The following is a 13410-nucleotide window of genomic DNA, read 5'->3' as shown; positions in this document are numbered from 1 at the left end:
CTACAATTGTGTTGTTGACACATCGAACAAAAAAATTAACTGCAGTGTTTTGTCTGCGTTCATTATAATTTTATAAAAATTGATGGATACTCGCCTCGTATGTTGTTCTTATTCTTTTACTTTACTTTCGAATTGACGCATGGTTGTTTTCGAACAAATATTTCATGTCATTAAAGAGCATTGCAATATTTACAGAAAAGTGAAGAAGCATGAAAAAGTATCAAATTTCGTTTTCTTCATAAAAGTTTATTGTATTTGTAAAATTAAACTATGAAATGCAGTATTTTTAGGGGACCTAATCAAATATCTATTCTGTGTTACACACAGCTGCTTCATTCAAAACATTTTTTCTCTCACGAAAAGGCAAAAAGCATACGCTGCTATGATGTTCACATTTTGTTTTCATTTCCATCAGTAGAAAAATAGGCGTACATCATATATTAGCCCCGCCCAATGAGAATCAAGTCAGTGAGTTCGGTATGCGCATCACCTTGCAAATATTGGAAAACAGTTGGACGCACGAGTAATGAATGAGACAATTTGATGATATGTTTGATTCAAATTTTTTGTCTTTAAAAATAGGAGGAGCTACGGATAAACAAAACAGGAGCTGCGAATATGATGTTGTCTTCTTAGTTGATTTCTTTATTTTGATTTAATTTCGAATTCGTATCAATTCCATCGCCAAGTCATTAATGAATTAATCGAACCATTTTAATGTAGAAATGTACGGCTTGTATGCCTTGTAAACATATCACAACCAATCTATGTAGAAAAATATAAAATTCGTGGTACATTTCGAGCAAATATTCCAGTTTTCTTCAATAATTTCCACCTTGTAGACGACATTTTAAATTAAATGTTTCCAGAACTGGTGAAACACTCAATACAAGTTCTGGTTTTCTGGTGCATTGTCAACTGTGTCAGAGAATATTTTATTTTGACTTTTTGTTCGTGACATATGTTTCCGACATCACGCTTTACATCCAGGCTAATGGCAGAATTGCTCACTTCAAACAATAGATATTGAACAGTTCATGTGGAAATATTCGGTTCTTATAATCAAATGCACGAGTTTTTTTTATTGAATCAGATAGTGGCTACTTCCAAAGGTAACAATTCATTTCAAAATGCAAAAAATGGACATTATAGTCCTCTCTTAATTCCACTATAACAACACTAGCACAATGAACATATATATTCTGTCACGTTGTAAACGGGAGCACAATTTTCTTGAAGACTTTTCAACTTCTTATGTAGGAGATAGAGTGTTTTTAAAATTGCTAAATATATTTACTCTTCCATCGACGCAGGCATAAAATGAGTCCATCCTTTGAGATTTAAACCAACCACTGGTTTCTGGCGAATAAACGCTGTTCGGTGCAGAATATAATAATAATAATATCGTACTGTTTGAGGTAAAATTGTTAACGCATCAGTAATCATAATGTAGATTTTGTACGGCTTATTGTGTAGCATATTTTTTTCTTTGAAAGACAAAAGAGAGAGGAAGAGAGGTGTATATAAAATCCAGCAAAAATGTTCTATGTGAATGGAAATATCAGAAGAGCATTTTACCACATGATACCGTATGTTTAACTTGATACTGTATGTTTTTATTTCTATGGAATTCACCTTTCAGAAACTCGTGAATGATTTTCCGTTTGAATTAATTTAAAGAAGCCTTAGTTTCTGTAACAAAGTAAAAAAAAAAAATTTAAAGCGCATTTCAAATTCAATAAAAATACCAAATGCTTGAAGATTCAGCAATGAATAATTGATTTCCTTATGACATACTCATCTTTTGGTAGTTATGTCTGTTTTTAGTTAAACATATTATTTTACCTTTGCATCCGCTTTAATTTTTGAATCGTTCATAAATAAACATAATTTAAACCAACAATAACAACCACAAAAACCCCTCCTAAAATGAATTGAATGATAAAAATCACTTCAATAAGGATTATTTCGACGTTTTCTCACTTCTGGCGTTAATTTGGTCCCCGGTGATTTGGTCCCCGGGGATGATTTGTCATCATGTGGAAGTAATAAAACAACAACCCCATTTTTTTTCAAAATAATATACTTATTCTAAAACAAGATAACGATTGTTTTATACAATTTATCATTTGAATTGCACGGTGAGAGATGTTATCGCATTCAATAAACTCAAGAGTTCAGTATAATGATGTTTGATGTTCTGATGCGTAAGCCTAAGCCTGGCTTTTTGCCAACGCTCAGAAAAATATTGGGGTGTGAAGGTACAAAATGCTCAACGTAATACTATATGCGTATCAAATTTTGGTAGTTTATGGAACGTGTAATATGATGCCAGTCTAATAATGAACCTATTTTTTTGTTGATTAATATTATTCTCCTTATGATGTGAAGGGAGGGGAATCACGTCAACGATACCTCGATAGCCAGAAATCGGTAATCATCTTGAAGCCGTATGCTATTGCAAGACCTATGTTTTCATTAAAATAAGAGGGAAATGTTTGTTGCGTTGGTAATTAATGTCAAGCATGCCACAAACTTCTTGATGTTGCAAACGCAAACAATGCTGATTTAATTCTAGCTGCTGCAAAATCAAAAAAACAAAACTTCAACTTAATAGGGGTAGTGTGAATTTATGATGAGAGAAAACAAACATGATTGAAGTATATAATTTTGACCAAGAAACAAAATGAAAAATTTACAAATTAGTTTACAACCAATAGTTGGACCCAACAACATCGGAACATAAAAGGTGCATGATTGTTCGTAATGATACGCGTTTTGTCACTTAATTCATTGCTTTTTTAATCAATTCTTAGATGTGGTCGTTGACATGAGTTGAGTTGTATTCATTTTAATTGCCATTAATCCAATTCTGTTAGCTATTCAATCATTGTCCAAAAACTGAACCTTGGTATCATTTGTTATTCTGTAAATGTTTGGCTTCTGTAATAGTGTGCAGACCGAAGGACAAGAAAACAAGTACAATACACATAAAAATTTGCTTAAGATTTTTAGTATATCAAAAATAGCCCGTTAAAGAAAAATGCGCCATCTCTCTTGTTGATATATTGAACCTCCACTGTGAAAAGGAAAAAATCAATAAAAAAATCTTACTGTTCTATAGCACAGACTACCCGAAATTGAGTGATCTCCATTCTGTCTTTTTAATCATTTCATTTTTGGCTCAATGCAAAGAATGCATGATTATTATTACAGATTTTATTTGCACAACAATGAATCTTCTTGAATTAACCCAGACAAGTTTTTTCTCTCTAATTTTGAAAATATTCTGGGTCACATTTTAAAAATCGGTCAACTTTGGGATGTTGGCATTTCCAAACCCCTGAAGTTATTCATTTGAGTAATACATCATTTGAAAGCGATATTTTTTGAGCATCCAAAACAGCTTGCATTCAACAATATCTATGGTGGTACCCACGAAGAAATGGAATAACCTATGGGTATTGCCAAGGCAACGCTAGGCTGATTGGAGTAAATGAATTTCCACTTGTTAGCTGATGGTTTATGAAGGCAGGAATTCAAAAGAGACCGTTGGCCAAAAGTTATGTTTGATGTCTGTATGTAAAAGTTGCATCTAGTTTTCTACATTATAGTAGGGGAATGCTGGGGCAAAGTGATATACTATATATTTCGTGCCATATTGTATCATATGACGAAAATGATCATTATAATCTCATTCCCAGTAGAAAGGCAGCGACTCAAAATGTCAATTTCCAGCTATTGATTGATCCTAACGACAAACGGACAAGCTACAACACAAATTACATACCGAGTTCAATTAATTGTATTGTGTATGTGGAGTATTTCTTTGCAATCACCTTGCTACATACAGGGAAGCATTGATTTTTCTTTTGAAAAAAATAGGATAAAATTATAATCGATTACAATTGACCATGATAAGCCACCCAAAAAATAGAGCTAATGTTGTATATTTTATTAAAATTGTCTACTTATTGTTCTTGACGGAATCAATGTTACAAATCATAGACTTTGGAATTTGTACTTTTTACAAATCTAAAATTAATAGGCTCCGGATTCCGGGACCTCATTTTTTATGTGACTAGAAGTAGTAGTCTATAGCTATATACCCATGAAGGCGAAATAAATAATTGGGTTGGAATTGGGACTGATGACTAATAGCGATGAATTCGTATCATATTTTATCCTCTATTTGAAGAAGAAATCTTGCATATCTATCCCTTGTGTTAGAGGTGAAATGAGGTTTCAAAAAGGAAACACTAGTATTTTTAAGTAATGAAATTGATGGGAAGAATTTTGTTTATCATCATCGGTTTAAAATTGTTTATCTGTCTAGAATGATAGACCTATTTAGTGAACGGTTTCCAAAAGTGGAACGTGAATATATTTATACGAGTCTCTAAAATGTTAGATTCTAATTTCTTAAACCGTGATCACAATAACAATGTACCTCTCTTTTACGTGCGACGGATTCTTTTTTTTCAAACATTTTCATGTTTACAGTTCACCAAAGTACACTTTTGGGTACAGTTATCCTAGACAATTTATCTTGTATACTCTTTGTCTTAGCCTAATGTAACTGCCAATGCCTATGCACAATATTTCAGATTTTTTTCTCGCAAAACAATGACAAATCGTCTCTAATTCAATCCACCTTCAATTCGATCCAACTTGAAGAAATATCAGTCCACGTCGATCCTCTCACCTACAACGGTGAAGTGTCCCATAAATACCATTTCATGAAAAGAATATACAATTTTGAAGTACTGCCAAAACCTTTATCTGGGCTATATTCCGGTCTCGATGGGGAAAATCATAGAATTTTTCAATATATAGCAATGCTATAATTTATAGCATATAGCGCGAGCACTTCGTTGTTATTTTGTACTAAACCAAATATATCTTTCAAAATTGATTCATTTTGCGTTATTTTAAGTCAACAAAAATCATTCAACCAAGTCTGCTTCTGGTGCATTTTACAGTCTGGGCTTTATATTATTCAAATTTGCGTTAGGTATATCGAATCAGCTCTCTGTGTCCAAAATGAAATTCCATTAACTCAGCTCGTTGAAAAAAAGTTTCTTTTTCATAAAATATTTTGCAAATGTATTAGATTCACTTCTCGGATAATAAAGAATAATGCAGTAAGAGAAAAATAAATGGCACATAGAAAAAGACAAAACCAAACATGCTTGAGGAAATCCATCGAATTTCCAACGGTTCAGTATGACCTTTCGAAATTACAAAAAATGAAAACCATTTGAATGCTGTAGAATGAAAATAACGTGGGGTACGCACACGTATTAAAGCGTAACTCAGAACATTTGCAAAACAAAGAGAAACAAAATATATTTTCATTGTCAGCGCATTCGCTTAAAGCGTTAAGCATTGCGATGACGGTAATGAATTTATTATACAAAATGTTTGATGAATGTGTTACGCGGAACTCAAGGGGTCAACTGGCAGTCAACGAGATTATACAAACGTGTAATATAAGATGCATTGGGTTTAGCCACCATAGTTAAAATTATTAGAAAAAATGAAGTCATTATTATCATTGCCCCATTGATTTGGCAGAAAAATAACCGTCACCTGGAGACTGAGTGCAATGTGCCAAAAATTTTGAAATTATTGTGTACGTAATTTCGAAAGAAACCAAAATAAATAATGTTACATTCTTCATTCGACTTTTTTTCAAATTCAATTGAAGATCTTACCGTTTCGAAGGTACAGAATAACCCTACCCAAAATGGAACCAACAATGAAAATCTAATATTCTTGGCATAGTTTTTATTTATTTCAATTTTCTCATTTACAACAACTGTGTGTGTTCTGTTGTATATAAAACTTATTTCCATCTCTTGTTTTCGTAGTCCCATTTCGACGAAATACCGTCAACGTGACCAACACCAAGGTCCAACATTCGTTTCAATTGAGCTTTACGTGATTCCTCGCTAAGACTCTCCGGCAAAGGTGGCAAAACTGAAATTGAAAGAATTATTATAATTAAATCAATTGATTTAAAAAGATAAAAGTACAGCTCCAATAAATTACCATAAAGTCTCATCCAAATTGCGAACCAGATAGCCAATGATGCAGCAATGAATCCACCAGCAACACACAGTTTCCATTCGCCAGTTGGTGCTTCAAACTCGGCAAAAGTTTGACAGAACGAGTGACGATAGAGTGCTTTCTTCTCGTGCTTCGTCAACTTTTTCCAATCACCTTTCTCTTTTTGGCGAAGGAGCTGAAATTGAATCAGAAAATGTTATTTCTTTGAGTTGAATGGAATTTTGGAAGATTATATAATTACAGTGATTTCTGGTGTTTCTTCTCTCCAACGAATGGCCGGTAGTGGAAAGTCACTACGGTCAGCATACGTAGGGAAGCCATTCCAACCAAAACCAACGATGTCACGAGTGCCTATCTGAGTTCCATAAATATGATGTTCTGTTGGTACTCCGTCTGGACCAATTTTCGGTGTTGCAGATGCAACTGAATGGCCAGCGCGATTACCGAATGGAACAATCGTCCGTTTCAATGGATTTCCGAGCAAACGAAGAGCCATTTTGTCTGAAAAGTATGTAAAAACCACTTTGTCAATATTATATCGATCAAATCTGACACGGCTACACATAAGTACCTAACCTAAAATTAAATTTGTTTTCGGAATATTGTTTTGAAAAGGATATAGCAATGCGATATTTTTGCATGTAGAGAAAGGGGTATTGAAAATCTACTTCAATCTACATAGACAGCAAAATTCCAAATTTTTCGATTAGGAATTAAAAACTATGAGTGATTTAATGATATATGATTTGACACAAGTCTACCTATTTCAAGTCTTGTTTCGTTTTATCCTTACATATGCATTGAAATAGAATAAAATAAATGCACGAGAGAGAAAAATTAAAGCTTGCCGCTCAAGGTTTGGTCGAGATCTTATAGTACTTATATTTTGTTTTTCTTCATAACAACTTTTAGTTCATTCTTTCTCCATTGAATTCACTCTATTTTTTTTAACATTTTGTTTGAATGTGAGTCGATCTGATGCAAAGCAGGCTTGATCCAGAAACCGCAAACAAATAATTATATAACAATATACACCTTCGATTTTATTATCTCATGGAGACATAGACAAGTCTTCAATTTGAAAAATAATGAATGAATATCGATCGTAGTTTTCCCGAGCTATGGTTCATATTCTCGTTTTGAAAGTTCCGGATTGATTTTTCTTATTTAATTTCAATCATATCATTGAGTTGAACAGTACATTTTATATTATTCAAAACCCGTGTTTTTTACATCAACGATAAAACTAAAGAAAATTGACTAGAAAACTTAACTTACATTTGAATTTTTTTTAAAACTTCACCCACTTTTGTACGTCGTTTAATCCACGAGAAAGAACTTATGTAAAACTTTTCTCACTCTGTGAAAAAAAATGTCGTATTAGGTAGTCATAATATTTATAAAACCTGAAGTTGGCTCAGTTAACATGTACTGAGGTGAAGTGAGAACGCCAAGTATAATTGATACAATTTACAATTCATTAAATTTGAATGAAATAAATTGATTAGTAAAAAAATCAATACCTTCTGTTGTCTTTTTAGAGAAACATTTACAAAATTTACTAAGAATATTTTTCTTTTTCAATTATTCTTGTTGAAGAAGAACTCTGAAGAAGAGTTCCAGTTTTTCCTACCTATGGGGGTTATGGATCGGGATAAATGGTGGCAAATTTCCTAATTTGGTGCGGCCTAGCGAGCCACACCGACCAAAAATCATTTCGGCCCCATTGGAAAAATTTCGAAAATTTATCCGCGGATAAATCTTCCACATACGAGAGTCAATTTTTCCTACCTATGAGGACTATCGACCCGGATAAATGGTGGCGAATGGCCTAATTTGGTGTGGCCTAGCGAGCCATACCGACCAAAAATCCTTTTGCTCCCATTGGGAAAATTTCGAAAATTTATCCTGAGCAAAAAAACAGCACTTGTCTTGAGCATAATTGTGTTTTTCAATTAAGTGGAGAACGGTTAAGAAAACCTGTTTATAGCAAAGTAATAGCGAATTAATACAACTTCACTTCAATCGTACCTCTATTTTATGTCAGCGTTCATAATATCTTTCGAAGAAGTTTTTTGGATTGATGTGAGAAACTCTTCTCAAGAAAATTTCGTAAAAATGGCAAGTTTGTGTGGTCGTTTGATCTCCAATGTTGTTCGCCGTAGATTAATTGTGGCACCGGCCATTCAATATCGGCAAAAATCAACCAGTAAGTATCCAGTTTACTCAAAATATTGAATTGTTCCGAAAATTTAACAAGGAAGGGTCTTTTGAATCAAATAATGAGCATGTCACTTACGGTGTTTCTATTACGTAATTTATATTATTTTGTAGGATTGTATCCCAATCTATATTTTGCTCATCACTAAATTGGACAATATACATTTATTAGCAATGAAATAATAATTATTTTGAATTTTATAATTTTTGATGTATTCAATACTATTATTACCCATCATATCGATTTTATTGAAAGCAAAAATATAGGTTAGGATACAAGTGTAAAAGGCAGAAAAGGAAAATTTATTCTAAATTATCAATGAATATTATGACTTTCAGAGCTGCCGGATCCCATTGACCATGCAACTGGTTTGGAAAAGAAAGAATTGCTTGCTGCCCTAGCTGGTAATGATGATCCGTACTACAATAAAGCCATCAAACGTGGTGTTGGTACCAAAGAAAAGCCAACATTGATTCCATCAGCCTTTGATGCTCGTATTCTTGGGTGTATATGTAAGTTAATTGACGGAATATTTTCATCTACGCAAATGGAAATTATAAATTTCATTTTTTATTTGGCAAATAATTATTGTGCATTTCTTTTTTAAATCAGGCCACGAAGATCAAACTTATGTTCAATGGATGTGGCTTCATAAGGATGTACCCAAGCGATGTGAGTGCGGTCATTGGTACAAACTGTATTATGTCGAACCTTTTGTTGATGAATCCATTCTTGCGATGTCTGATGTTCATTAGGATTGTCTAGGGAAGTTTCAATACATACCTTGAATTCATAGATTGAAATGTACTTTAAAAGAAATTATCGATTGAATAAATTTACGGAAATGTATTCTTTTTGTCTTTTAATTTACACTTACAGTGTATTTTTTTACAAATTTTTTCTAACAAAAATAATTGAAATTGTCAATACGTTAATTAATAAATTCACCAAACTCACCACACATATTAAAATTCATCATGCACTCCCATTATATTTGACAATTTTTTAATGGCAAAAAAGAGACGAAGGTAAACAATAAATGGAATTATTCATTTTGTAATGAAGCAAAATAATACACATAAATACATAGCATAGAATTATGCTTCTGTTTATAGAATTTTATATTGCGTTTTGTTATCGAAACATAAGTTGAAAGTGAAACGACGACTATAGAATCAAATTTTATTTACTTGGGACAGAATCTAAGGTACAATAATACACAGATGATATTTATTGATAATTTCAGCAAATTTTCCAATAGTATTTGTGTCTTTTGTTGTAACAATAGTAATTTGTTTTTATTTATAGCTTGATTGTAGTCCTGAAAAGTATTCCATATGATATGCTGACAAAGTTACATAGCCTTATGAGTTGCACCTCGAACTCAATTGTGTCAATTAGTCACTCTAATGAACACGAACAATCAGTAGGGATACCGTGTTCAGGTCGAGGTGACTGTCTGAACGGAACATGCATATGCGAAATTCGTTTCAGCGGAAATGAATGCAATAATTACAACATCTCATATCATGCCAGTAATGAATTTACAATCGATTACACGAAATATTGATACTTTTGATTGGACATTTAAATTTTAGTTTGTTTTGTTCTATTTTAGGTGTTTCATCTGTATTTTATTTTGTGGCAGCCTTATCCATGATTCAATTGTTCATATGTTGCAAGGCTGAATATCATAAGAAAAAGATCTTGGTCCAGGCCATCCGACTGAACATCCAGAAACTTTTGTATTTCGTTGTTTTTATTGCGGCTTTGTTACGTGGCGCCTACTTCACAACACCTGTAAGCTATAATTTATACATTTACTAGAAAGCAATACGTGGATTATTAATTTATGAACAAATTTTTTTGATCATCAGGGAGCTTTACAACCCGATTGGGCATCATTTTTAATTTCTGCATATTATCCGTTGCTGTTAACATGTTCTTCATTGGTTGTGTGTCTTTGGGCCGAAATATTTCATTTACGAAACGTTCGCGCAACGCAGTTTCTATCGAAGAGTTTTCTTGGGTTCTTGGCATTCAACATTTTGCCCTATAGCTTATTTGGTGCAGAGATACTTTCGACACATGTATCGAAGAAACGAAATGTATATGCATCGGTATTCAGTGGTTGCTACGCATTCTTGTTATTAATCGTGTTAATTTTCTTCTTGATCTATGGAGTTGAAGTTTTCTTTAAAATACGAGGTGAATGGATCCATCAACAAACGATTCCTAATCATTCGACAGAATCGTCTGAAAAACGAGGCAGTGAGACGAAAAGCACACATATAAATGTAGTGCAAGTTAGTCATGCGCGGTTTGGTTTGTTAAGTCAGGCTGTTATGATGACCATTATCGTGGTATTCTTAGCTTCTGAAACACTTGGCGACTTTTGGAAACAGAAAGTTCCAGTTTACTACTACAATATATACGATATTATATTCCGTCTTTTTGAAGTTGGCTTCGCATTATGGTTTCCGTGTTGCTTATGGAACTCGACAGCTCCCGAGCAACTTTGGATATTGAATCCCCGAAAATTATTAAGTCGACAAGTCGACGATTCATTTGCTCTACACTCAAAGGTAATTTGTCGGCACATTTCCAACGAATGTGAATGAAATTTATTTGCGACGCTGATAAAGAAAAAAAAACACATCTTGTTCTATTAGGAAGGAGTATCCGCTGAAGAAGGACACACTTTTTTGAAGTTGAAGGACTGCTGGATTTGTTATGATTCGGAAAAAGCGGAACCTCTCATTCAGCCATGCAAATGTACGGGAGATGTTAGTTCAGTGCATCACGAGTGCCTTCGCCGTTGGCTAGTTGAATCTTGTAGTAAATCGGAAAAAACGATGAAATGTCGAATATGCAACACACCATATGAAGTAACTAGAACTAACAGGTAAGTATTCACATTTCCATACTCTTTGCCAGATCTGAATAAATTGTTCGGATATTTTGTTCAATTTCCTAGGCTCTATTGGACAAAAGGTTTTACTGTCAATTTTACGGCAAAAACTATCATACTTATCTCAACCATTTGTATCACAACTGCATTTGCATGGGTAATCATACAAACATATGTAGGTACGTTGATCGGATCCAAATATATTAAAGAACAAGATAATTTATGTTCTACCTCTTCGCTGATTGAACAACCAAATCAGTTATCTAAATTATTCAATCATCAATCCGAACTAAATTTTTTAAATGTCATTTTTCAGATCCAATAATTCGCGTTTTTGTTGCGGGAATTGCAATCCTAATCGGATATATTTGCATTAAACTACTTGGAGAGAACACTGTTTTGGCTGTACACCGTGCAAAGCTTAATTCCATCAACATCATTGATGGAGATTCTACATCATCCGAAAAATTGTATTATTAAACTAATTTTGAATAAATGATATTGAACTTCACAAAAATGTCTTCTGCGGAGAGGGAAAACGTTTGTTCTATATTCGTATTTCGTAATTTACGAGTCGTAAACAAATAAAGGGTTTGAGTAAAGATTGGGATATATTTTTCAAAAGAGTTCTAATACAAAACATGGTCAAACCTTATGCCAAAATGTGCAATTTTCCTCTCTAAACGAAAGGAATTTTCATTATGTCATTTGCAAAAGTAAGCAAAACATTTTCTTACAACTCCTCCTGGTTTTCCGTGGGTTATAGATGAATAACGTTAGGAAAATATTGGACCCTAATTTTAAGTTTTTCATTGGCTTCTGAAAAACGAAAAATCGGGTGCTGTCTTCGGTAGATGTGTATATTTTGCCATGTGTATTTATTTGTAACTCACGCCGAATTTGAAAGGTTAAGTCTACAGCAAAATTGAAATATTTTGAAACTCGCTTCAGATATCCTATTGACAGCATCATTTCTTTTTATCGTTAATCACTCAATCGGCGTATAATAACTCTGATGATTGTATCGGCCTGTGGATTCGAAGACTGTCGCAACAAATCCAATATGTCAGTCAGACCATTTGGTGGAGCACCAATATTTCGTTCTGTGATTGTTGAGTATAAAGCACCAATACACGCGCCACGTAAACCCTCCCAGTATTCCGGATTGGGATCAAGCCTGGAAAAAAAATCTAAGTACTTTTTCTTCGCGGTATTTTTCACAACTACTTACGATAATTTCTCCAACATATCGAAGGCTTTAGCAGCAACCCAATACTGGCCAACACGATAACATTCTATAGAAATCAATTGCAACATCATGATTGATTCATTTTTTCTAGAACTTTTTGCCAAATACAAATTCCAAGCCTGTTTGAAGTAAATACATTTGAACGCGTGAGAATAAAAGACTGACGCTACCAGGTTTTTCGCAAAAGCGGGATAAAAATCAGTTGCACGCAAAAGAGACATTTCAAAAGGTTGCACGCAAGAGAGAAGTATATTGTTGTTGTAATCACGGCTTTTAAATCCAAAATGCGACAAAATAAAATGTTCCGTTTGCGTATAACCTTTTGAAATGTCTCTTTTGCGTGCAACTGATTGTTATCCCGCTTTTGCGAAAAGCCAGCTAGTGTCAGTCTTTTATTCTCACGCGTTCATTTAAATTAGTGAAAAATTAAATTAGAATAAACTAAATTTCTTTTAACACTAAGACGGTTTTCGAGGAATCCAGGGCCCCAAGCAAACTTTAAAATTGAATAAAAGTACTAAACAGTGTATAAACCAACCGGAGTTAAGTCTCATTGTATAGATTGAACATTTCTCTACACGAATGACATATACACATATGCATATGTGTGAGTATGTGTAAAATACAGCCTTCCGAAAAACATGTTACGCTGGTGTTCTTTGGGGACCACAGGGCCCCATGGCTATTTTATATTATAACTGGACTATGATAAGAGATATCGACTTGGGTATCCGGACAAAATTCCCAAAAAAAAATTTCCCGATCCACAAAATTCCCAAAACAAAATTCCCGAAAAAAGATTCCCAAAAAAAAATTCCCGAAAAAAAATTCCCGAAACGAAATTCCCGAAGACAAAATTCCCGAAAAAAAAATTCCCAAAAAAAAATTCCCAAAACAAAATTCCCGAAAGAAAATTCCCGAAGACAAAATTCCCAAAACGAAATTCCCAAAGAAAAA

General features: G+C 33.6%; 4 protein-coding genes across 5 annotated transcripts in view; 2 read left to right on the top strand and 2 right to left on the bottom strand.

Annotated features, from left to right (window-relative positions):
• Nucleotides 1-5775: 5775 nt before the first annotated feature.
• Nucleotides 5776-7503, bottom strand: LOC129570268 (cytochrome c oxidase subunit 4 isoform 2, mitochondrial-like). Of its 2 annotated transcripts, XM_055449812.1 has the most exons (4): nt 7351-7502; nt 6314-6573; nt 6055-6247; nt 5776-5982 (listed from the first exon to the last, which is right to left on the bottom strand). In XM_055449812.1, the coding sequence occupies exons 2-4, from the start codon at nt 6566-6568 to the stop codon at nt 5849-5851; spliced, it is 582 nt and encodes a 193-aa protein (XP_055305787.1). In that variant the 5' UTR covers nt 6569-6573; nt 7351-7502; the 3' UTR covers nt 5776-5848. The 2 variants fall into 2 exon arrangements, with proteins under 2 accessions (XP_055305787.1, XP_055305786.1); XM_055449811.1 differs by having other exon boundaries at nt 5776-6247; nt 7351-7503.
• A 617-nt stretch (nt 7504-8120) lies between these two features.
• LOC129570156 (cytochrome c oxidase subunit 5B, mitochondrial-like) lies at nt 8121-9142 on the top strand. The gene is made up of 3 exons (XM_055449641.1): nt 8121-8281; nt 8632-8805; nt 8906-9142. Exons 1-3 carry the CDS (start codon nt 8191-8193, stop codon nt 9046-9048), a joined length of 408 nt encoding a protein of 135 aa, XP_055305616.1. The 5' UTR covers nt 8121-8190; the 3' UTR covers nt 9049-9142.
• A 143-nt stretch (nt 9143-9285) lies between these two features.
• LOC129570153 (uncharacterized) lies at nt 9286-11721 on the top strand. The gene is made up of 7 exons (XM_055449638.1): nt 9286-9500; nt 9602-9828; nt 9912-10093; nt 10171-10878; nt 10966-11198; nt 11271-11383; nt 11521-11721. The coding sequence occupies exons 2-7, from the start codon at nt 9636-9638 to the stop codon at nt 11682-11684; spliced, it is 1593 nt and encodes a 530-aa protein (XP_055305613.1). The 5' UTR covers nt 9286-9500; nt 9602-9635; the 3' UTR covers nt 11685-11721.
• The window catches only part of LOC129570152 (intraflagellar transport protein 56), a 4629-nt gene continuing 2919 nt past the window's right edge, over nt 11701-13410 (bottom strand). Inside the window, exons 8-9 of the mRNA XM_055449637.1 lie at nt 12436-12572; nt 11701-12381 (exon numbers count right to left, since the gene is read on the bottom strand). Coding sequence (XP_055305612.1) covers nt 12189-12381; nt 12436-12572 — 330 coding nt within the window. The 3' untranslated portion in view covers nt 11701-12188. The remainder of the gene's footprint in view (nt 12382-12435; nt 12573-13410) is intronic.

The sequence above is a fragment of the Sitodiplosis mosellana genome, unplaced genomic scaffold (assembly GCF_009176505.1).
Source record: "Sitodiplosis mosellana isolate CC-2019 unplaced genomic scaffold, AAFC_SMos_1.0 Smas_scaffold_47, whole genome shotgun sequence".
NCBI lineage: Eukaryota > Metazoa > Arthropoda > Insecta > Diptera > Cecidomyiidae > Sitodiplosis > Sitodiplosis mosellana.
Note: the sequence above shows the minus strand (reverse complement) of the source record. Positions and strands in the feature narration are given on the sequence as shown.